Here is a 24,750-nt window from a genome sequence, read left to right as displayed (position 1 = left end):
GGGACCCTAGCAGGAGAAAAGTTACCTTTATATTCATGAGTGCCCAATATAACATTGAAGTCTCCTATACAACACCATGGAATAGAATGCTGAGATTGAATATGGGATATTGAGTTCCATAAACTCCTTCTTTCAATGTGACAATTAGAAGCATAAACAGCAGTTAATCCAAAAACTATACCATTCATGTCAATAGAAACAGATATTTGTTGATCATCAACTGATATGAGGGTAGGAGAAAGGTGGGAGGAACAAAGACACCACAAGTTAGGAATCAAACTGCCTCTGTAATTGATAGAAAACACTTTGAAACCTAATCTATGAAGCCATCTGGTAAAGAAATTGGATAAAGGAATCATAGGTTCAGCTACAAAACAAAAGTCAGGTTTGAATTTGGTTAGTAGTTTTTTTAGCGCCAATTTGGTTGGGGACTTGGCTATGCCCCTCAAATTCCAATAGATGCACTTCATCTAAATGGCTTTGAGGAGCCAGCCCTAGGTCTGATAGGGTAAGTGAGAGTTTTTTTTCAGTTTCAGCTCGGCTTTCCTAGTTGATTTGGAGGAAACAATTTGGAAGCCTTGATCATCTATAACAGGAATAACATCATCTGCCTTACTTGAAGACATAGTGTTTAAAGGAAGCTTACCAGACAAAACACGAGGGGAATGTTGAGTTGGATTCAAACCATTAGCATCATTATCATCATCATAGGTTTCCATGTCAGCAAGATTAGCCCAAGAGTTCTTCAAAAATTGAATATCCTTCTGAATTACTTCATGCATCCGAGGTTCAACTGTTGCCTGGGAGTTACCTTCATTTTGATTGCTGCCTGCATCTTTCTCACAGTCATCTTCAATGGTGTTTAGCTGCGTGGCATCAACAAAATCTGCATCATTTGAACTTTGGTCTTCTTCCAAATAAACTGGAGACTTGTTAGAGTCCCTTTTAGCAGTCTCTTGTAATTCATCATTCACTTCTTTTTCAAGATCCATATCCTGCTGATTTCTCAATCCCTCATCTGATTTAAATGAAGACGCTTCGATATTCACAATCTCAGGATTCTTCTTTTGCACTGGAACATAAATCTGTTTTGTTGCTGCTTTCTTTGGCTCGGTTTGTATATCAACCTTCTCAGGTCCATGTTTTTGCACTGTAATATGCTCAGCATTCAAAGGTTTCCTTTTGCATATCTCAATGTGATGTCCAGTACATTTGCAAAAGGTACAGAAATCAGGCAAATTTTCATATTCCACATCCACAAAAAAGGCATAACCTTTTCTTTCCACCAATATTCTATCTCTCAATTTTTCATTCAAATTCATATCTATCAATACTCTAGCATAATGACCAAAAGATCTTTCAAACATAGACTTACTTGTGACACTGTCCGTGCAAATAGGAGTTCCAGCACCATTGGCAATGGCAAAAATAATTTTAGGTCTCCAATACTCCTGAGCTAAGCCATAAATGCGCAGCCAAACCTGAGCAGTTGTTTGTTGTTGGAAACTAGAGTTGAAATCCTTAGTCCAGGCAAAAAGCTTTAAAAAACCAGGGTTTAAATTCCAAGACCCAATTGATCTAACCCTCCTCATGTCCTCCACTGATGAAAACGAAAATTCATAAAAACCTCTTCCAATAGAGGTTACTCCCCAGACTCCGATGGATTTCCACATGCCAGCAAGCTTGGATCGAAGATTATCAACAGAAATAGGGGTTGAACCCTTAGGCCAGAGAACCCTACCATGAAGATTGTGTTTGCAAGTCACCAATCCAGCCTCATATTCATCTTCTGGGATTTCAATGGAGAAGATGTCTCCTTTTAAGCAAGGCTTAGGTAGTTGGCTAAGAGGCATGTCACAAACATTGCTCACAGCTTGAGCGAAAGTTTTCTGTTGGGTAGAGGATGGAGAGGTTGAAATGGATAAAGGTTTTGATGGTTTGGGTGGTTCAATCGTGTAGTCTTGCAGGAATTTCCAAGGAATGATGGACGGTGGAGGGGGGTTTGGGACGGTGGTCATGGCTGTTGGTTGGTGAAAAGCGGTGGTTAGGTGAAAAAAGGGGGAAAGTTAGCAAGAAGAAAAGGTAAAAAGTGAACAGTGATAATACTCACTAAAATCGCCCAAAAAATCGCCACAGCACATATTGTTACAATTCAAAAGATATCTCATTCAAACCATACATATATTATTTGACAAAAATAAAAGAGAAAATATTATATAAATTAGACCCAACCCACTAACATTATATAAAATTATCACACTACTTATCCTTTCTTTCAAGATTTTTGTTTGTAATTTTCTTTTAAAGGACAATATTCCGGATAATATGAATAAACATCTAAGTCGAGAATCAAGCATTTTGAAGAAAATATAAAAAGAACTTATTATACATTTCCCCAAAGCACTCACGGGTTGAACTTACAAACGCTGACATACACACCGCATCATACGCAATGAAAGAAAATGACAAAAAGATAGAAACAGAAAATAATAATAATTAAATTAAAAGACTATGTCATATTAATGCATGACGACGACTACTACGTGAAGTGCAGATTTTTTTTTTAGTCTTTCATCCAGTTACATAATTTCCATCAAAGTACAATTCTACTACGTTCTTGTCCTTCATTTCTGGTATCCCTACACCAACTTGAACGAGAAACAATGACAATTTTTTTCACTGCATCTCTTTCAACTTGTAAACCTTATTCCGAGCAAACTAATATCCATAAAATTCCTGTAAACATTAACAAATCTAGGTCAAATAGTATAAAAAAAAAATTAATCAATGAAATTGCATGTAAACAAATTTTATTAATATGATTTTAGCAATAGAAAAGTACTGGACACAGCTAAGTGACATAAATATATCAATTTTTTTGCTTTTAGTTAGTCCATGCAAATATATCAAATTTTTGTTTTTATTCCCTACAAATATACTACTTTTTACTTTTGATCATTGGTGTTTTATTACATTCCCGGCAATATTGTTCACGTTGGAATTGATCTTTATAATATTTATTTTAGTCCTTATTCATATTGCAAACACTAAAAACAAAAAAGAAAAATTACAAAGATCAATAAATAGCAAAAAAAAAGGTATATTAATTTGTAAATACTAAAAATATATTTGAATCTAATCTAAATAATAAAATTGCATGTACACAAATTTTAGTAAAAGAAAAGTATATAAATTTGAATTAAATAGTTACCTTCAAAATATAAATGTACTAGCTTTGTGCATATATGATTAATAAGCTGGGCACTTAAACCCTTCTGGTGGAGTTTTGCCACAATCAATGAGAACCTGAAGAGCAAGGGGGATAACAAGATTGATATTAAGAAGTTTAAGTCTAATAGTGGTGCAGAGACATATAGCTGCATCCAAATCAACAAGTCCTTGAAGCAATGGACAACATGTTTGTTTAGCACTTCCACCGATACCAATATGTATGAGTCCACCAAGCACATCAACACATGCACCCAACTTCAAAGCATCAATGGAACATGTTTGTTGTGCTGGTGGTGTAGGTGGATAAGGTACAAGTGGTGGTGGAGGACATGGTGTTTCACTAGGTGGTGTTGGTGGTGTAACCACTGGTGGTGTCACAATTGGAGGTGTTGGTGTTGGTGGTGTTACAATAGGTGGTGGTTGCACATAAGGTGGTGTTACAGGCACAACTGGAGGTAGAGGAACATGTGGTGGAAAAACAATTGGTGGTTTCACAATTGGAGGTGATGGGACATAAGGTGGCGGTGATGGTACAACTGGAGGTAGTGGAACATGTGGTGGGAAAACAATTGGTGGTTTCACAATTGGTGGCTTAGGAACATAAGGTGGTGTTACAGGGACAACTGGTGGTTTAGGTACATAGGGTGGTCTCACAACAGGTGGCTTAGGAACATAAGGTGGTGTTACAGGGACAACTGGTGGTTTAGGTACATAGGGTGGTCTCACAACAGGTGGCTTAGGGACATATGGTGGTGGTTTCACAACCGGGGGTTTTGGTACGTAAGGTGGATGTACTATTGGAGGTTTAACAATTGGTGGTTTTGGCACATAAGGTGGATGTACTGGGGGTTTTGGAACATGTGGTGGGTGCACTACTGGGGGTTTGGGATGATGAGGAGGTTTTGGAACATGTGGTGGTTTTGGTGTTGATGATGGGGGTGGACAAGGTGATGGTTTAGGAGGATATCTTGGTGGTTTGTGAACTGGTGGTTTAGGAGTAGGAGAATACTTTGGTGGTTTGTGAACTGGTGGCTTAACAATAGGAGGGTGGTGTGTTGGTGGTTTAGGGCTTGGGTAAGGACAATAAGGGCAAGCAAGAACATTGAGTAAGGTACTCAAGTTCAAGAGAAGGATGAAAACATTGGCTAGAGCATAGTTAGCCATGTTTCAAAGAAAGTAGTGTAGTGTACTATGAAGTCATACACTTAAGAGAATTGGGTGTGAGTGAGGAGGTTTATATGGTGAACAAGACCTTGAAATTTTATTTGTTAAAAATAAATAAAATACCTTGAAATTTTGATACCTCTTTCTCGTGAGTGATCACATTCACGGACCGTATTGCAGCAATCAATCTAAATCATAATACTGCAAATTGGAATTAAATTATTCAATGTTATATATGTTGAATCATTGACTTGGATGGACATTGAAATCCTTCATGGATTTATATGTGGGCCCCACACATGCAATGGGTAGAGTGAATTTTTTGTTTGAATTCATAGCCAAATTTGATCAATATGAGTCTCAAACAAACTAGGGCAGAAGAAAAAGGAAAGTGGGGGCAAGTTTGTGTGTCCAAATATTGTTTTGATTTTTTTCATGCATGGACAAGGGGAATCAAGTAAAAAGCGGTGCTGTACTAGAGGACATTTTTGACATGTAGTGACAAGTGGTGCTGTTAGACCCGTGATGAAAGGGGCAATCCTAATCCTATATTTCTAAATGAATATCCACATGCTATGAAGCTTTATAATCTTGCTTTAAACTTTGTGCTAGAATTATTAGTATTTTGTTTTTGTAATCGAATCATGCATCCTTTAAACTATATGAAATGTGTCATCGCAAAAACAACATTTTGCTAGACTTTGATGTTTTTATGCTTAACGAAAGAAGCAACATTTCAATGTTTATTGGGTAAAAAAAAGAAGATTGACGGGGTATGTATTGACAACAATATTTTAAAATTTGATACTCCAACCATTAATTTAAGCATGTGTGTGTTCCAAAGCATGTTATGCTAATGATTCTTGTGTTTGATGCCCCAAAAATCTATATTCATCCTTGAATGGCTTTTGAAAAGGTGTAAAAATCAATACCCTTCATGTTCCAAAAAAATGTCATTTCATATAAATCAGGAGAGAAATTATTTTTTAGTTTTTTTAACCAATGAACCTTATTAATTACTAGTACTCCATACCCAATTTATCCATTTTTTACTGCTAACGCATGTAAATTATAAACAATATTTTTTTTATGAAATTTCTACTATGTTTTTAGGGATGAAATTTTTTATTTTTATTAAAGTTATATGTATAAACTATATTTATGACTTTTTTTTTTTTGGTAGAAGGATGAAAAAAAAAACTAGACTACAGCCTTAAGAGCTGTACTCTAGAAGCATCAACAAGAAGTAAATCTTCCAAGCCCAGGATAGGGTTCTCCAAGCTGCACCAAGAAGAATCGTGAATGGCACCTTGTTTATCTAGAAAATCCGCACACACATTAACCTCTCAAAGGGTTGGATTGTACTATATTTATGACTTTTAAATGGTAACAAATTATATTTATTTTTTTACCATCAACGTAATAAATATAATAAAAATTATTATATATATATATATATATATATATATATATAATTTTAAATTGGTAGTGGCTTATATATAGATCGACAAAATTATTATCAAAGCTTAAATATTTATAAAAAGTTATAATAACGTGTCTCCTACACTGACGTACACTCTCGTTCTCTCTTATTATTAGTCCTTGTGAGTTATAATAATGTGTCTCCTACAGCATCATTTATTTAATAGCACTCAATCATCATAATGTGTCGTACTTATCTCAATTGGTGTAATGTACTACCTTACTTAGTTACTTAGAGCATGGTTTTTCTTGTTCAAGTTCCAGCATGGTATTACTTAGCCCCCCTCTCTTTAGGTTTGCATTTCTTCTTCAAATTAAATTCCAGCATGATTGATAATTCTATTTTGTTGTCGATCGGTTCCTATCAAATATTAGAGTCCGTTTACTTTTGAAAAATATTTTTTTATCTATATCTCCTAAAATTTGTGTTTGTTTTATTTGTTAATAAAGAGAAGAAAAAAAACTCTATGGGTGATACTTATCTTGTACTTCTTCTGTTCACATCTATACAATTTTTGTTATTTTCAAATTCATTAAATAAGTGACGTATATGACTTATATTATATTTCAGATACATCAATTATTTAATGAATTTAAAAAACAAAGATTGCTTATAAAATTGGAGGACGTATTTTTTAAAACAACAAAAACGTTAAAAGAATTACTACTTCCATTATTTTTCAGAAACGTGTATGATTTGAAAACGTGTACTATTGACCTAATATATTTTGACTGCATTTTTCTACTAATATATAAAGATAAATAATATTATATAAGATGTCGTTGGATTCGTCTCAATGAGTATTTTTAAAATATCATATTTTTATAATTTTTTCTAAGAGATTAGTAAAGTTATTTAACATCAAAATTGTGCATTGGTATGTGTGATAAGGTCAATTGTGTCACTTAATATGGGACGAAGTATGTTAAAATTACCATTTTATCTTTTTTCCATCACATTAACTCACTTAAATGGTACTCCCTCCGTTTCAAAATGAGTGTCGCTTTAGCCAAAAAAATTTGTTTCAAAATGAATGTCGCTTTCAGTTTCCAATGCAATAATAACTTTTTCTTTTCAATTGTACCCTTCAATTAATACTCTGCACACTACTTCCAAAATATTACTTTTAAAACTAACCAATAGTTAATAAGGATAATTTGGTAAAATAACCATTCTCTTTCTTTTAATCATTGCATTTCTTAATATGCGTGTAAACACCTAAAACGACACTCATTTTGAAACGGAGGGAGTAGTATCTCATCTTCCAGATATCACCCACGTGGTGGAAAACGTTTGATATAATTATGTTGTTGGTTGTCCTATGTTTATTCTTTCACGTAAATTGAAGGCCCTTAAATCCGAATTGAATGCTCAATCTAGCTTAACCAGGTATAGCACCGTCAAAACGTTTTTTGGAAATAAAATGAATTAATTGGTTCCTTGAGGATGATAGGAGCACGATTATTGAATGGTGAAAGTTTAGACATATTTCTAAGCAAATGAATTCTATTAGGATAGAAGACTTTGTTTTTACTCACTATTAGGGATATTCGTGTTGCAGTTATAATTAGTTGAAAAAAAAAATGTGATCTAACAATAAAATTGCATTTAGTTTCGGTTTGGATAGATCGTTAAAACAAATCTAAACCAATTTGATTCAATTTAATAGGGGTTTAATTTGGATTAAATTTTAGATATATCTAAATTACAATTTTATTTTTTTTATTAAAATTAATACTTTAATGACACAATTAAGAGATAGATTTAAAACAAACAATAACACATGTTATATTAAAATTTAAGATTATGGAATGATAATGATAAATTATGTTTGAAACATATGAAATATTAAAAAATTAAACTAGTAAATATTATTAAAAGATGAAAAAAAAAAAGTTTAATCCAATATTTGAAACTAATAAAAAAAGTATTAAATTATAAGTCAAATACCTCACGTGGTCCTTTAAATTAGATGTTTTAAGGAATTTAAGTTAGATGTTGGCAACAAGTTAGACCTTTAAACGGTTTTTACAAAAGGACATTTGAACGCATCCAATAATAATCATTTTTATGTTGTTTTCAATTTTATTAGATCAATTTGTGATAAATCTTAAATGAAGCGCTATTTAGCACAACTAAGCTTAGATTAATTAATGCCCCCCTTTATTCTTGACTTTATTATGTTTTTAGGGTTCTTTTAGTAATTTATGTCATTTTTATTATTTTAGGAGTAAACATAATACTTTAGTCTTAGGTAGGGGTGTAACAGTTCGGTTTGGATTGGTTTTCAATCAAAAAAAGTTCAAACCGATGAAACCTTCATCGGTTTGGATTGATTCAGTTTTCACTGTTTTTCAAAAAATTAAGAGACCTAACCAAACTAATCAGTTTGGTTCAGTTTGGATTGTGATGACACTAGGTCATATAGCACTTTTGCTTTGATTTCTATGTACTTTCAGTTAAGTTCAGGTGATTTGCATGAGTTATGAGCCACAGAGAGGTGAAAATTAAGTGCACAAGTACATAAACCATCGTACTACGATCTGTAGCATCGTACTACGATTTGAAGGCGTTTTGGAAGGCTGAAGTTACTGGAAAAATCGTAGTGTGATGTGTTTTCATCGTACTACGATATCAAGGAGCGTTGATTGATGATCTGGGTTTAATGAGGCATCGTACTACGATCTACCAGCATCGTAGTACGATTTTGGCGTGTTACAATTTTTTCTATAAAAGCCAGAATGTTCTTTTTGCAAAGGGTTCGGAATTTTTACGGAGAAAGCTGGAATTTGAGTCTGAAGCATTGAGCCAACGGTGGGAGACCATCAAAACTCATAGTCAGTCATCAATTGAATGTAATGAATTCTTCTTTATCATTAGTTATTTGTGCTTTAGCCATGAGTAGCTAGATCTATTGTGATTAGGTCAAGAGATGATTCTGTAATAGCTCATTTGATGTAACCTGAAACTTTACGTTTATGAATTTCAATCGAGTTTATTCAGTATATTTTGTTCTCATTGCTTTTATGATCCTGACCAGATATAATTGATCTAAGAGATTATATGACTATTGACACTAGCGTGTATCTCGGAAATATTTATGCTGTTCTTTCTAACGGACAATCTAGGGATAAAGCGTTGTTAGATCGTGATCACTGAATTAACGAATCGATTAGCCTTTGATGATTATAGGTTCACCTAAGGGATTAGGGAATTATAATTAGATAAGAGGACTTAGGATCAAGGGATTGACCTAAGTTAAATTGTTAATTTGTCGTGGACTTTGTGAAATTCGTAGATTCAAGACTATAGGTTACTTAATGGGTGATGTATAGATGAATCGATTGACCTAGTCATCTCTTTAAGTATTTTAAGAACCAATTTTATAATCTTCCATTTTAAATTACAAATTGCACTTAAAAACCAACTGCCTAGGGCAACCCCATTATTTAATCACATCTTAACTAAGACGTTCTTGTTTAGTGGAAATCAAAACAGTCCCTGAGGATACGAATTATTTATTACTTCGATATTGATTAGTACACTTGCTAATTATTTATCAAGTTTTTGGCGCCGTTGCCGGGGACTGTTGATTAATTTCAACAAGGCAACAACGTTAATTGTTAAGATTTCTGTCATTTAAATTTTTGTCTGTATTTAAAAATATCTATTGATTGTTTGTGGTGCAGTGCTACTAAGGTATTCTTTTGCTGTGTATGCGAGGTAGAGTCCAACCTGAGGACTTGCAGTTTAATCCGGAGATCGAAAAGGCCGCAAGAGCTAATCGAAGAGCAGTTCGGTTAGCAAGACTAGCTGAGAATACAAGCCAAGGTTCTTCATCAGCTGAAATTCAGGACATTGAACCTGAACCGGAAACCATAATTATGGAAGAACCACCACCACCGCCACCACCACAAAGACCTATGATGGGGGACTATGGATTGGATGCCAAGCGTGGTCATCTAACTCATGTCTTCCAACCAGCCAACCCGGTAGCTTTTGACATTAAGAGTTCTGTCCAACAAAACCTTAAGGAGAACCAATATGATGGGCGTGATGACAAAAGCCCTCATGAGCACCTGAGCCATTTCCATGAAACTTGTCAGTTCTGTGTGCCCCCCGCTCATATCACCGAGAGCCAAAAGAAGCTTAGATTATTCCCTTTCACTCTAACCGGTAGAGCCAAAGATTGGTTGCTGTCCATACCTAGTGGAACCATTCAAACGTGGGATGAACTTGAGCTTAAATTTCTTAAGAGGTTTTTCCCTATGTCCAAATACTGGGAGAAGAAACATGAGATCACCAATTTTAAACAAGGGGAGGGTGAGACCTTGTATGATGCTTGGGAGCGTTTTAACCTGTTGCTTAAGAGATGTCCTTCACATGGCCTAGATGAAAAATCTTATCTCCAAGTCTTTACCGAAGGGTTAACCGCTAACCATAGAATGTTCTTAGATGCATCTTCAGGTGGAAGTATGAGAACCAAAACTGACCACGAAGTCCGAGACCTGATAGAGAACATGACCCAAAATGAGCATCGAGCTGATGCTGAGAAAAAGAAGAGGGGAATGTTTGAGGTGAGTGACAACACTGCTATCTTGGCCAATCAAGCAGCCATGAACAAACACCTTGAAACCTTGTCTAAACAAGTCCAAGCCATAACCTTGGGACAAACACAAGCCCAACATGCCCAAGTACAACAAGTGCAACAAAGGTGTGATTTTTGCCAAGGAGATCATCCAAATGGTGAGTGTACCTTAGAGGGATCCAGTGAAGAAGCCAATTACATGGGAAATTATCAAAAAAATAATCCCTACTCTAACACTTACAATCCTGGATATGCCAAACATCCTAACCTGAGTTACTCCAACACAAATACCCTTAACCCTCTTCTTCCTAACCCTCAACGCCAACAACCGCAGCAACAACAAAGACCCCCAGCAGCTTGGGAAGAGGCCATGGCCAAATTCATGAAAATGACTCAAACCAACTTGGAGGAGATGAAAGCAAGTCAGGAAGCCGAAAGGAAAAACAATGAGGCAGCCCGAAAAATGTTTGAAACTCAAATTGGGCAGATGGCGAAACAGATGGCTGAGCACACTAAGGGAGGATTCTCAGGCAACACTCAAGACAATCCAAAGAACAATGAGAGTTGCAAGGCGATTGAGTTGAGAAGTAAGAAGGCGTTGCCACCTTTACCTCCGAAGGTGATTAAAAAGAATGAAACAATTGTGGTGGAGGAGGATGAACAGGAAGTAGTTGAAAAGAATAAGGGCGTAGTTGAAAATAAACATGAAGAAAAAAATTCAGAGGGAGAAAAAAATAAAGAGGGAGAAAGAAGTGAGAAGTTGAATGATGAGGGGTCTATGTTGAGGAAGACGAAGAGACAACTCCTTGAAGAAGGAGGAGAGAAACAAAGTGTTTCGTCTTATGTGAAATTACCGTATCCGCATTTGGCGAAGAAAAAAGAGAAGGAGGCTGGTCAATTCAAAAAGTTTATGGAGTTATTGTCTCAACTACAAGTGAACATTCCCTTTAGTGAGGCCATTGAGCAGATGCCGTTGTATGCAAAATTTATGAAGGACCTTCTAACCGGAAGAAGAAAACCTAAAGATGGCGAAAACATTGCATTATCAGAAAATTGCAGTGCCATCCTTCAGAAGAAATTACCTCCTAAATTGAAAGACCCAGGCGCATTCACCATTCCGTGCACGATTGGGAAGGTGAATGTTGGAAGAGCATTATGTGATTTGGGGGCTAGCATTAATCTAATGCCGCTCTCTATGATGAAAAAGCTAGGATGCGGGGAGCCCAAACCAACAAAGATGACTCTCACACTTGCCGATCGTTCTGTTTCTCATCCTTATGGGGTGTTGGAAGATGTATTGGTAAAGGTAAATGATCTGATGTTTCCTGCTGACTTTGTGATATTAGACATGGAGGAAGATGAAGAAACACCCTTGTTGTTGGGAAGACCTTTCTTAGCAACAGGAAGAGCTTTAATTGATGTTGAGATGGGTGAATTGATCCTTAGGTTTCAGAATGAGCAAGTTGTCTTTAATATATTTGAAGCCATGAAGCATAGGAATGATCATCCTCAGTGCTATAGGGTTGATGTTGTTGATAGTCTGGTTGATGAAACCAATCAAGAAGAAAATCCTGTGCAACCTTTAGAAAGAGTGATGGCAAATTCAATTGAAGATGGTGAAAAAGACACTAATGATGATGTTGAAGAGTGTGTGCAGCAATTGAAGGCATTAAAAATTGAACCCTCAAGCAGAAAATTTGAAGTTTTAGAAGCAAAAAGTGAGGAGAAACCAGCTGTACCAGAATTGAAAGAACTTCCATCCCATTTGAAGTATGTGTTTCTAAGTGAAGATGCCAGCCATCCAGCTATAATAAGTAGTACCTTATCTTATCTTGAAGAAGAAAAACTGATGAGAGTTCTTAGAGAAAACAAGGCAGCTTTGGGGTGGAGCATATCAGATCTAAAGGGGATTAGTCCAGCCTATTGTATGCATAAAATTCATTTGGAGGCTGAATACAAACCAGTAGTGCAACCCCAAAGGCGCCTTAATCCCACAATGAAAGAAGTTGTCAAGAAGGAAGTCCTCAAGTTGTTGGATGCAGACATGATCTACCCAATTTCAGATAGTGCATGGGTGAGTCCTGTGCATGTGGTACCCAAGAAAGGAGGGATGACCGTAGTGGCAAACGAAAAGAACGAGTTGATTCCCACTCGAACGGTAACCGGGTGGAGGATGTGTATCGATTACCGGAGGCTGAATCAGGCTACTAGGAAGGACCACTTCCCATTACCTTTCATGGACCAGATGTTGGAGAGGTTGGCTGGACAAGCCTTCTACTGTTTCTTGGATGGATATTCGGGATACAATCAGATTGCGGTGTCTCCGGAAGATCAGGAGAAGACAACGTTCACATGCCCGTTTGGTGTGTTCGCCTATCGAAGAATGCCCTTTGGATTGTGCAATGCACCAGCCACTTTCCAGAGGTGCATGCTGGCCATCTTTGCAGACTTGCTGGAGAAGAACATAGAGGTATTTATGGATGACTTTTCTGTTTTCGGTAAGTCCTTTGATGATTGTTTACATCACTTGGATGTTGTTCTTAAGAGATGTATTGAAACTAACCTTGTTTTAAACTGGGAAAAATGTCACTTTATGGTGACTGAAGGTATAGTTTTGGGCCATAAAATCTCTGGGAAAGGCATCCAAGTTGATCAAGCTAAAATTGAGGTTATAGAGAAACTTCCTCCTCCCATCAATGTGAAAGGGGTGAGGAGTTTTTTGGGGCACGCTGGTTTTTATAGGCGATTTATAAAAGATTTTTCAAAAATTGCTAAGCCCCTCTGTAACCTCCTTGTTAAAGAAAATGATTTTGTTTTCGATGCTGAATGTTTAGAATCGTTTTCTATAATTAAGAAGAAGTTGGTCACTGCGCCGGTAATCATTGCACCAAATTGGGATCTCCCATTTGAACTAATGTGTGATGCAAGCGATTACGCGGTTGGAGCAGTGCTTGGCCATCGCCATGAGAAATTTTTCCATGCCATCTATTATGCAAGCAAGGTTTTAAACGAAAACCAGGTTAACTATGCAACTACTGAAAAAGAGTTGCTTGCAATAATATTTGCTTTGGAAAAGTTTCGCTCGTATCTCATTGGATCCAAGGTTGTTATTTTCACAGATCATGCAGCCCTAAAATTTTTGCTTACTAAAGGGGACTCCAAACCCCGATTGCTGAGATGGATACTTTTGCTGCAAGAGTTTGATGTGGAAATCAGAGACAAGAAGGGAGTAGAAAATGTGGTGGCTGACCACCTCTCCCGGTTGGAGAATGAAGAGGTTACTAAGAAAGAGAAGGCCATTGAGGCCGAATTCCCAGATGAGAAATTGTTTGTAGTAGCTGAAAGACCATGGTTTGCAGACATGGCAAATTTCAAAGCAGGGAACTTGATTCCCGAGGATTTTACATATCAGCAGAAGAAGAAATTCTTCAAGGAGGCAAATTTTTATGTGTGGGATGACCCATACTTATTTAGAACTAACGCTGATGGTTTGTTGCGTAGATGTGTTGCAGGTGATGAGGTGAACAGTATCATGTGGCACTGCCATAGCTCAGCTTATGGAGGCCACCACAGTGGTGAAATGACCGCAGCCAAGATATTGCAAAGCGGGTTTTGGTGGCCATCCTTATTTAAGGATTGCTACGAGTTTGTCAAACAATGTGATAGATGTCAGAGAACAGGTAATATTTCTAGGAGGAATGAGATGCCCCTCAAGGGAATCCTTGAGATTGAACCATTTGACTGTTGGGGCATCGATTTCATGGGTCCATTCCCGTCCTCCTACTCTAATCTCTATATCCTTGTTTGTGTGGATTATGTGACCAAGTGGGTAGAAGCTGCGGCCTGCATAGCTAATGATGCCCATACGGTCGTTAATTTTCTAAAGAAAAACATTTTTCCTAGGTTTGGGACCCCTAGAGTTTTGATCATGATGGGGGGAAGCACTTTTGCAATAAATACTTAGAAAGTGTTCTTGCGAAATATAGTGTGAAGCATAAAGTTGCTACTCCCTATCATCCTCAAACTAGTGGGCAGGTAGAAGTGTCTAATAGACAATTGAAACAAATCCTAGAGAAAACAGTTGCATCATCTAGGAAAGATTGGTCTAAGAAACTTGATGATGCACTGTGGGCTTATAGAACTGCTTTTAAAACTTCCATTGGTTTTTCCCCATTCCAGTTAGTTTATGGGAAGTCCTGTCATTTACCAGTTGAGTTGGAACACAAGGCCTATTGGGCGATTAAATTTTTAAATTTTGATCACACATTGGCTGGTAAGGAAAGACTTCTTAAACTAAATGAATTGGAAGAAATGAGGTTGCAAGCGTATGAGAATGCGCTAATTTATAAAGAAAGAACAAAAAAATATCATGATCGCAACCTTGTTTCTAGGGAGTTTTATTCTGGGCAACCAGTGTTATTGTTCAATTCTAGGTTAAAGTTGTTTCCAGGAAAGTTGAAGTCCAAGTGGTCTGGACCGTTTGTTGTGAAGAACGTGTCCCAAAATGGAGCTGTGGAGGTGATGACACCAGATGGTGAAAGAAGCTTTAAGGTGAACGGGCAAAGGCTGAAGCCCTATCATGGAGGTGACTTGCCCAAGGAAAGAGTGGGCCTGGTACTCACCGACCTTTAAAAGGTCGTCATAAGTCAAGCTAATGACGGAAAACGAGCGCTGAGTGGGAGGCAACCCACTGATTTATGTTTCAGGTAATCTTTCATTTTTGTGTAGATATACAATAAAAAAAATAGTTTTCAAAGTGATACAGAAGGAACAACTACAAATGTTTTCATAGGCTCCAGGAAAAAAATTTCAAGCATAGCATCGTACTACGATATTTCACATCGTACTACGATTAGAGAAGCTAACAAAAGTGGTTCCTTCTGGAAAAATCGTAGTACGATATCCAGAAATCGTACTACGATGATTAAGTCAAGAAAGTCAAACGAGCAACCAAAAATCATAGTGCGATGGTTTATATCGTACTACGATATTTGAACCTCAAAAAAATTGCTCGTCTCTGGAAATATCGCAGTACGATACAGGGACATCGTACTACGATCTTGAGTTTTTTTTGTGTTCCTAATAGTTACAAAATCCATCGTAGTACGATATAAGCCATCGTACTACGATATCACTCTCCTATATAACCTGAAGCCGCACCTTGTCATTCCATTTTCGCCCCAACCTAGCGAAGCTCTGTCAAAAATTTTCCCAAATGCTCTTAATACCTTAAACCAAACCCAATCTACACCAAATTCTCATCTCTTCTCACTAATCCACCAACAAATCATCATCTTCATCTAACAAACCATCAACAACCCACAACAATCTCAACACTTCTCTCACACATTTCATCAAACACCTTTCGTACAAGTCAAGTTCTTTTCCCCAACCCACACAAATGGCTAGAACTTCAGAAAACACCGAAATTCAACCACGAAAACGTACCCGAAACCAATCCAAAGCATCCTCATCAAACCCTCCACCACCAAATCAACCCCCAACTCAAACACCACCAACACAATCAACCACTTACCAACGTTTTAAAACGGAAAAGGCAGAAGAAAGATACCAAGAGATTAAGGAGAGGGAGTTTGTTGGAGAACGAGCATTTGATGTTATCAATCTCACCGGACATCCCACTTTTGAAGCAACACTGAGGGAAAAAGGTTGGGAAGGCTTGAATGGCATGGTGACAAAGACAAGCAATAAGTCCATTGCTTTGGAATTTTTCGCGAATGCTTATGCGGAAGAAGAGAATAGAAATTTTGCAATTGTGAGGGGGAAGAAGGTAGTGTATGACGCAGGTAACATCAACGCTGCCTTGGGGTTGCCTGTTCCGGTAAGCTGTGATGTGGTACGGCGAATTGCCACTGCAAACTGGCCCAAGACCCAGGAAGAATGGGATGAACTACTGGTCGGGATAATGAAAGAAGGACAAGGGTGGAGGAGGAAGACCCCAACCAGCAATCCTCAAAGGATTAACACAGCACACTTGTTGCCAACCTATAGAGCGTGGGCATCTTTCATCAATTCTACAATTGAAGGAACTTCTGCTGCTGCTCAAATGATATTGAATCGAGTATTTATATTGTTAGTTCTCCTCTCAGAACATGAGCAGATGAATGTTGGAAGGCTGATTTCTCGCAGTATTAAGGAAATGGTGAGAACGAAGAGTTCGACATTGGGTCACAGCTGTTTGATAAATCTTTTATGTGAAAAGGCTGGGGTCCAAACTGAGCCATTGGATGTGTTTGTTAAATCTCAGAACCCTATTACAGACACCACATTGGAGGGGTATGAGAAGAAGATGCGAGAAGGCGGAGGTATCCAGAATGAACAAGGAGAGCAACCAGAAGTGCAGGGCGCACCTGAGGCTGAGTACCCACCTATGCACCCTGCATTGGCGGAGTATATCTACACATCAGCAAATTGGCAGGAGGAGGCATCATCTCAGTTGCTAATTGAGCCTCCCCGATTCTCGGAACAATTTGCTGCAATGGCACTTCAGTACAAGAGGAAACCGACGGGTTCTTACAAGAGGTTTGGTGGCTCTAAGGATCGCATGGAGGGTTACTTTGAGGCTACTAGAAACAGGGCAGTTCAGCTGGAGAAGGATATTAGAGAAGATTTTGAGTTCGGAGAGAATGTGGAGATTGCAAGCATGTTAAGCACTGACCCTCCCGACTTGTCTGGAGACGATCAGCAGGACCAGATGGATGAGGAGGAGGGTTGACTCCAGACTCACAGAGCAGTAGTTTTTTTTAGTTTTACGTTTTTGCTTTCTTTATTTTTGCACAATAAAAAAAAAACAGTGTGTTGTGACTGCTGCTAGTGTATTGATTTTGTATGCCCTCTGTTGTAATTGCATCTGCGTTTGTTTGTTATTAATGGACTTGCTTTGTTTTTGAATTTTACCAGTTTAGTAGCATTTGTTCATCCATGGTATATCAAAAGTTCAAGGAGGAAGAGCTTGCACGAAGGTCTCGGTTGAAGGGTACGGCAATGTGAAACAACTTCCATAAACCTCAACCAGTAAGTTCCACAGCCAAAACTTTTATTTTTCAATTTTCACCAAATATGAGTGTTCCATACTGATGCTATTTCTGAGACTTGCGGATTTTCTTTATGTCGATTGGTTAATGTTGCTTACACATTAAGGCAAAGTGCTTGTACCTTGAGCCTTTCAAGCCTACCTTTTGAATGTAATTTTTCCCATTTTTAAGCCAACTTTGAGCCAGTAGAATAGACCCCGTTGTTTCGGTGACAAACCACGTCTTTAAGCCTAGAGACCATAGGATTTTATCCCAATATTTTGTTGGAGTTAGACAAATTGTGATGAGGTTTTAATTCTAAGTTTGGGGTTGCTCATGGGATAGCAACAACTTAAGTTTGGGGTGAGGGTTACAGAGAACATGAGTTTATGGATCACAAATGTCTCAATCAGAACGTCTCACATAAAAAAAAATGAAAAAAAAAATATTGAAAAATGTCAATTAAGTTGATACAAAAAGTAATCAACTTCAAAAAAAAAAAAAAAACTTTTGTGAAATAAATTGAGACGTGTGTTGTAAATGTAGTGATTTGAATCATATTGTGTTCTCTAACTCTGTGCATATTATGTCAAGTTGTGATGATCTTTGTCGAAGTAAGTAGGAAGTGTCTAATTCCAAAGTGTCATGTTTAAGCCTACTTTCCAAATTATCCCACCATTGACCTTAGCCCCGTTACACCCTAAAAGTCCTTAAATGTGTGTATGGCAATGTGACTTTGATTGATGTTTAGAAGGTTTCCAAGTTTCGGTAATATAGTGATTAGTTTGTCGACTGTGTGAACCCTTTCAATGATGTTGCGTGAAGTTGTGGAGTGAAGGATTTGGCAAGCAAGTTAGCCACTATTGCTGACTGGAAGATGAACTTTTGATTTACCATTGATGAGGTAGGCGCTATTTTACTGTTAAAATCCATTTATAAAGTAAGTTCCTTGAGGACAAGTAACGGTGCAAGTTTGGGGTTGTGATGACACTAGGTCATATAGCACTTTTGCTTTGATTTCTATGTACTTTCAGTTAAGTTCAGGTGATTTGCATGAGTTATGAGCCACAGAGAGGTGAAAATTAAGTGCACAAGTACATAAACCATCGTACTACGATCTGTAGCATCGTACTACGATTTGAAGGCGTTTTGGAAGGCTGAAGTTACTGGAAAAATCGTAGTGCGATGTGTTTTCATCGTACTACGATATCAAGGAGCGTTGATTGATGATCTGGGTTTAATGAGGCATCGTACTATGATCTACCAGCATCGTAGTACGATTTTGGCGTGTTACAATTTTTTCTATAAAAGCCAGAATGTTCTTTTTGCAAAGGGTTCGGAATTTTTACGGAGAAAGCTGGAATTTGAGTCTGAAGCATTGAGCCAACGGTGGGAGACCATCAAAACTCATAGTCAGTCATCAATTGAATGTAATGAATTCTTCTTTATCATTAGTTATTTGTGCTTTAGCCATGAGTAGCTAGATCTATTGTGATTAGGTCAAGAGATGATTCTGTAATAGCTCATTTGATGTAACCTGAAACTCTTACGTTTATGAATTTCAATCGAGTTTATTCAGTATATTTTGTTCTCATTGCTTTTATGATCCTGACCAGATATAATTGATCTAAGAGATTATATGACTATTGACACTAGCGTGTATCTCGGAAATATTTATGCTGTTCTTTCTAACGGACAATCTAGGGATAGAGCGTTGTTAGATCGTGATCACTGAATTAACGAATCGATTAGCCTTTGATGATTATAGGTTCACCTAAGGGATTAGGGAATTATAATTAGATAAGAGGACTTAGGATCAAGGGATTGACCTAAGTTAAATTGTTAATTTGTCGTGGACTTTGTGAAATTCGTAGATTCAAGACTACATGTTACTTAATGGGTGATGTATAGATGAATCGATTGACCTAGTCATCTCTTTAAGTATTTTAAGAACCAATTTTATAATCTTCCATTTTAAATTACAAATTGCACTTAAAAACCAACTGCCTAGGGCAACCCCATTATTTAATCACATCTTAACTAAGACGTTCTTGTTTAGTGGAAATCAAAACAGTCCCTGAGGATACGAATTATTTATTACTTCGATATTGATTAGTACACTTGCTAATTATTTATCAGATTGGTTCGGTTGATCGGTTTATTTAAAAATACAATTAAAAAAAATTCATATTCTCACAAAATATTTCATAGAACTTTGTATAATTGTATTTCATATTTTGTTTTTTCATATTCTCTATTTTTCAAATAACTTTTTATAACGAACCTTACTCAATATTTCATACATGTGATCCAAGATTCATTCATCCATCATTCTTCAAAAATAACTTCATCAAACTCAAATATCTCAGCGGTGACCGGTGGCGATGAACAATGAATTTGGTGTGGTTGATGACTAGGGTTTCTTTTTTAGTAGAAATGAAAGAGTCTGACTGATGAGATGAGATAAAGACGAGAGAAAGTGAATGGATTAAAAAATATTTTATGTTTAATTTTGGGCCTAACCATAAGTTTGTGTAAGGTAGGATAATATTAGTAAAATAAGGAGTGTGGTTATCATCAAATTGGTTCATCGGTTTCATGGATCTCGAAATGAAAAACCATGAACCAAACCAAGCTAGATCGGTTTCGATTGGTTTGGATGGTTTCAAACTGAACCAAACAAGATCGGATATTTTTTCGGTTTGGTTCAGTTTGGACTTTCGGTTTTGTCCGAACCACTTACACCCCTAGTCTTAGGGGATGTCATGGGAGAAAGAGACAAAGACTAATGTGTTTGGTAGGGGTGATTTATGAGAGAGAGAAATAGGTGAGAGAGAGATACAAGAGAAATGCAATACTTCTTCAGTTTGGTACAGCAGAGAATTAGAGAAGAGAGAAGAGACAGGCATGGGTCCCACTATTTTTATGACTCTCTCCAATTTAGCCGAGAAAGAGGGAAGAAAGATCTATTTTTTTGTCATCTTCCACATTTACCCTTTGCCTTTTTCTCTTTAATACTTGTTTAGTTTGATTTTTTTTCCTTTCAAAATTAGTTAGGCAAAAACATATGATTACCGAAACATTAAAATAAAAAGAAGTATCAAATATAAATTCATTGTAACATAATATTTTTCTTTGAAAAAGGAATAAGTTAGTTATCAAAATAAAATACAAAAAAAAAATATAAAATTATTATGTCATAACTTTTTTATCGTAATAGTGAATTCAGAGCAAACATAAGTATACCAAATATTACATTTAATAAAAATATTAATAAGTATACCAAATAATACATTTTATTAATTACATTGCATTTTAAAATAATTTTACTTAGAAAAGCAATAATAAAATATTATATATCAGTTTTTTAATTGAAGGATATTTTTGTCCTCTCATAAATAATTACATTTCTCTCTTTTCACTCTCTATCACACAAGGGTGGTGGATGTGTGGGATTGCCGCCTATGGTGGTTTATGCATAAGAGTTGTTTCATATTTATACATGACATAGCTCTTTATAGAAGCACCTTGATACATGGATTTCTAATTTAATCTCGTCTAACACTATTGAATCTAGGAATTAGTGACTGTTGCTTTTCTAAAGTTTGCATGCCTTTGTTTAAGTTGGGCATTCTGGATTTAAATTTTGACCTCTTTAACATAAGTGACCTCTTTTTATGAAAGCTATATTTTTCAAAAAGAACTGTCTCTTGATCTACCATATTAAATCATACATTTAGATAATCATGAGAAATGACCTAAACACAGTCCGTGCCAAATATACTACAAAGATTGAGGAAGAGTCATCTGTTCCACTTAGGACTACCAAATGACTTTCAAAGGCTATTTTTTTACTATGTTTTTTTTTTTTTTTCTCTGCAAGGTTCAAAAATTGAGGAATTATAGAGTAATTATCAGCGAATCCCTATGCAGTTGAAGAAATTTTATAGTTGTCTATATCAAGGTATCTTACCACTAATTATCTTGCTTAGAAGGGTTCTTCATCAGGTTCTCTTTCAGTTTAGGATGCTTATAATTTTTGTCAAGTTTCTCCTTATGATCAATCATGGGCAAAGCTTTTTGGGGACCGTCAATTCCTCCATCCAAATCCTTTTTTCTTTTGAGACTTATTCATGGTGAAGTTCCTATAAATGAGCATCTTTGTTTTAAAAGTTGCACTGAATGATCTCTATTTATTACTCCTTCCGTTTCAAAATGAGTGCCGTTTTAGGTGTTTACACACATATTAAGAAATGCAATGATTAAGAGAAAGAATGGTTATTTTACCAAATTATCCTTATTAACTATTGGTTAGTTTTAAAAGTAATACTTTGGAAGTTGTGCGCAGAGTATTAATTGAAGGGTACAATTGAAAAGAAAAGGTTATTATTGCATTGGAAACTGAAAGCGACACTCATTTTGAAACAATTTTTTTTGGCTAAAGCAACACTCATTTTGAAACGGAGGGAGTATCATTGTGGGCATGTAGAGCAAACTTTCAATCATTAGTTTCTTATTAGCCAATGTTGACGTCTAAGGTGAGAGAACAGTTAAGTTCCTCATCGGTGGACCATTTAATTTTTACCATCAAATAAAATTAATAGTTTAGATCTATTAGAATTAAAAAAGAGAAGATTTACAACTATCTACCAGAACCAAATAACCCGATACGACATACACCCATCACTCATATGCCTTTCGATGACAACATAAGTTGAACAATGAAATGTCTCATGCCCTAGAGAAACAAACATAACACACTATTCTATGTTTTTTTTTTCTATGTAGAATTCAAAGATGCCATATTTTTAAATTTCTGTGTGTTTAAACTTTAGAGGTCACCACCTCCAATTGAACACATAAACTATGTTTTTCGCAAACCCCATAAACTTTTGAAGACACTCAATTTTTTGTGCAAATTCTCTTTTGTATCATTGCTCCTAAATTGGAATGGAGGTTGAAGATGATGAATACCAAAAACAAAAAAGTTTAATAGGGGCAAGATTGTACGAGACAATTCTTAAATGCTCTTATTTTTATTTTGTATAAATCATGATCAGTGATTGAATCTAATGGTAATTTTTCTCTGGTTCACCGGTGATGGACTTAATTGATCCTTTACCTTAGAATCTACCTCAATCAATTTGATGTTAACAGTTAGAGTTGGCTTTGGACTTCCAATGATTGTCGTATTGATACATCCTTTTTCTTGTCTACTTTGTTTTTTTTTCTTCTAAAGGGTTGGAATTATTACTAACAAATTGTTTTGTTGGCCGCAATTATGAACGTTTTTTAATCTTCATGTAATAGACTGAGAATTTTCAAGAGCCGTCATTATCGATGAAGGTTTTTGAGAATTCCCAGTATATCATGCGGAGATTAAAAAACAAAGGACACAATGCTTTGTAGTTGTGGTCTCAAATGCAATTTGTTATCTTTTATATTTATTACGGGATTTGGTTTTCCATCTAAACATTATACTTGGTGGAGTCTTCCACCTAGATTTATTTTGGAGGATTGTTGTCTTGATCGACATAGTTTTCCTTTAGTTTTGTTTGATGTTTTTTCTTTAGATTTTGGTCTATGTACTCCATGCCTAAGTTTACAAGCTCAGATAGTTAAATTCTTCGATTTCACCATAATTGCAAACTTGTGATGAAAGAATCTCGCTTAATTTTTTGCAATTCACCTTTGCTTAAATATATATATTCTAGAAAATAAAAAATGTTTTCACAATATAAACATACCCCAAATACTTTTATGTTTTTAGTGACCCCGGGTTAAAGAATTTGAAAACAAAGGGTGGTAATTGATATATTTTTAGATTAACTATTTGATCAATAAACTCCACCATCAAAGATTAAAAAATAAAATAAAATGAGATATGATATAACTTATTGATTTGATGGTAAAAAAGATATTTGTGCTTGATAGAGTACCATTTTATTTGTGCATGTTATACAAAATCACTTTTAGAAACATGTTAGAATTGACCTTTTCTTAACTTGTATAGACACCATGTGCATGAGTGCGTTTGATTTGCTAAAAATATATATATGCACCGAACAGAACAACACAAGATAGAACGATAAAAGATAAGACATAACAACACATTACTTGTATGATATTGAACAATTTTAATATCTTATACAATGCTTGGTGGATAAAAGACTATTTTGGTATTTTAATAACTTGTATTTGAGACAAAATGTTGTGCCGTGCAGCGCCGAAGCTAGCAAAAAATTTATGCATGGGCCAAATATAAAGTAACAATAAAATATTTTTAAAACGAATATATTAAATTTAAGGATAAAAATGTTTTTAGTCCCATAGATTATAATTTTTTAGGTTTAGTCCTTACAAAAAAATTTATTCAATTTTGTCTCGATTTTTTAAAATTTTACAAAAAAAAAAGTGTTTTTAGTCATGTATTTAATCTCTAATAAAAAATTAAGGACTAAAATCAAACAAAATCTTAGAAATATAACTCAAAAATCGCAAGTGTTATAAAGACTAAAAACAAATTTAATCTAAAAATTAATCAATACATGAAAAAAATGACAATAATTTTTACTTGTAAATTAAAGCAACAACAAAGGATAAAAATTGACAATAACTATTTAAAAAAGTTGGGAAAATGCATTCCAAGAAGCCAATTTTATCCATAATTGATCGTTTACTAGATAGATTAATAATGTCTTTTCCAATGTAAACAAATAGGTTATTTGCAAGAAACTCAATGTCCATTTAATTTGTTTATGTTAATTTTCGACAATTGAATTTGTTTGGGGCAGCTCAATATTCATTATTTGGGGTAGTCGAATATAAATTTATACCAACCAATTAAAGATTAATATATTTTTTGGGGTAGCCAAGGCTACCCCTTGCCAATGAAGGGCTACGCCCCTGGTTCCGTGGTTTAGTCTGATTTCAGTTTTTGTCGTGTCTCTTACCCCTTCAATTTGTCTAGTTTCTAAAGCAATTTTACAACCAAACACAATACAACTATCATATTTAGTCCTTTATTTTTTTAAGATGAAACACACTCCATATGTCTATGTAATTTGCTATAACTGATCAAATCAAATGAAGTTTTATACACAAGGTTTGTACAAGATATTAAGATTTTTAATAGATATATAATGTAGACTATTGTGTAACATGTTGCATGATAATTTGCAAAAGTTGAGGCTGTATTTTCTATTTGACTTCATACAAAATAAGGAAATTCTCCCAATGGTGTAAACTAA

The 24,750-nt window shown here is 35.7% G+C and overlaps 2 protein-coding genes and 1 non-coding gene across 3 annotated transcripts; 1 reads left to right on the top strand and 2 right to left on the bottom strand.

Annotated features, from left to right (window-relative positions):
- Positions 1-2,356: 2,356 nt before the first annotated feature.
- On the bottom strand, positions 2,357-4,438 carry LOC146940642 (uncharacterized). The gene is made up of 2 exons (XM_085754348.1): positions 3,212-4,438; positions 2,357-2,736 (listed from the first exon to the last, which is right to left on the bottom strand). Exon 1 carries the CDS (start codon positions 4,393-4,395, stop codon positions 3,250-3,252), a length of 1,146 nt encoding a protein of 381 aa, XP_085610474.1. The 5' UTR covers positions 4,396-4,438; the 3' UTR covers positions 2,357-2,736; positions 3,212-3,249.
- Positions 4,439-8,315: 3,877 nt separating this feature from the next.
- On the top strand, positions 8,316-15,098 carry LOC146940640 (uncharacterized). Its single transcript, XM_085757385.1, has 5 exons — positions 8,316-12,964; positions 13,073-13,198; positions 13,301-13,986; positions 14,133-14,146; positions 14,453-15,098. The coding sequence occupies exons 1-5, from the start codon at positions 9,595-9,597 to the stop codon at positions 15,096-15,098; spliced, it is 4,842 nt and encodes a 1,613-aa protein (XP_085613511.1). The 5' UTR covers positions 8,316-9,594.
- On the bottom strand, positions 10,162-10,268 carry LOC146940641 (small nucleolar RNA R71). Its single transcript, XR_015033751.1, has one exon. It is a non-coding gene; the product is annotated as a small nucleolar RNA R71 (small nucleolar RNA).
- Positions 15,099-24,750: the final 9,652 nt, after the last annotated feature.

Source organism: Medicago sativa, chromosome 3, assembly GCF_051527215.1.
Source record: "Medicago sativa cultivar Bolivia chromosome 3, Bolivia_mono, whole genome shotgun sequence".
In the NCBI taxonomy this organism is placed as follows: Eukaryota; Viridiplantae; Streptophyta; class Magnoliopsida; order Fabales; family Fabaceae; genus Medicago; species Medicago sativa.
Note: the sequence above shows the minus strand (reverse complement) of the source record. Positions and strands in the feature narration are given on the sequence as shown.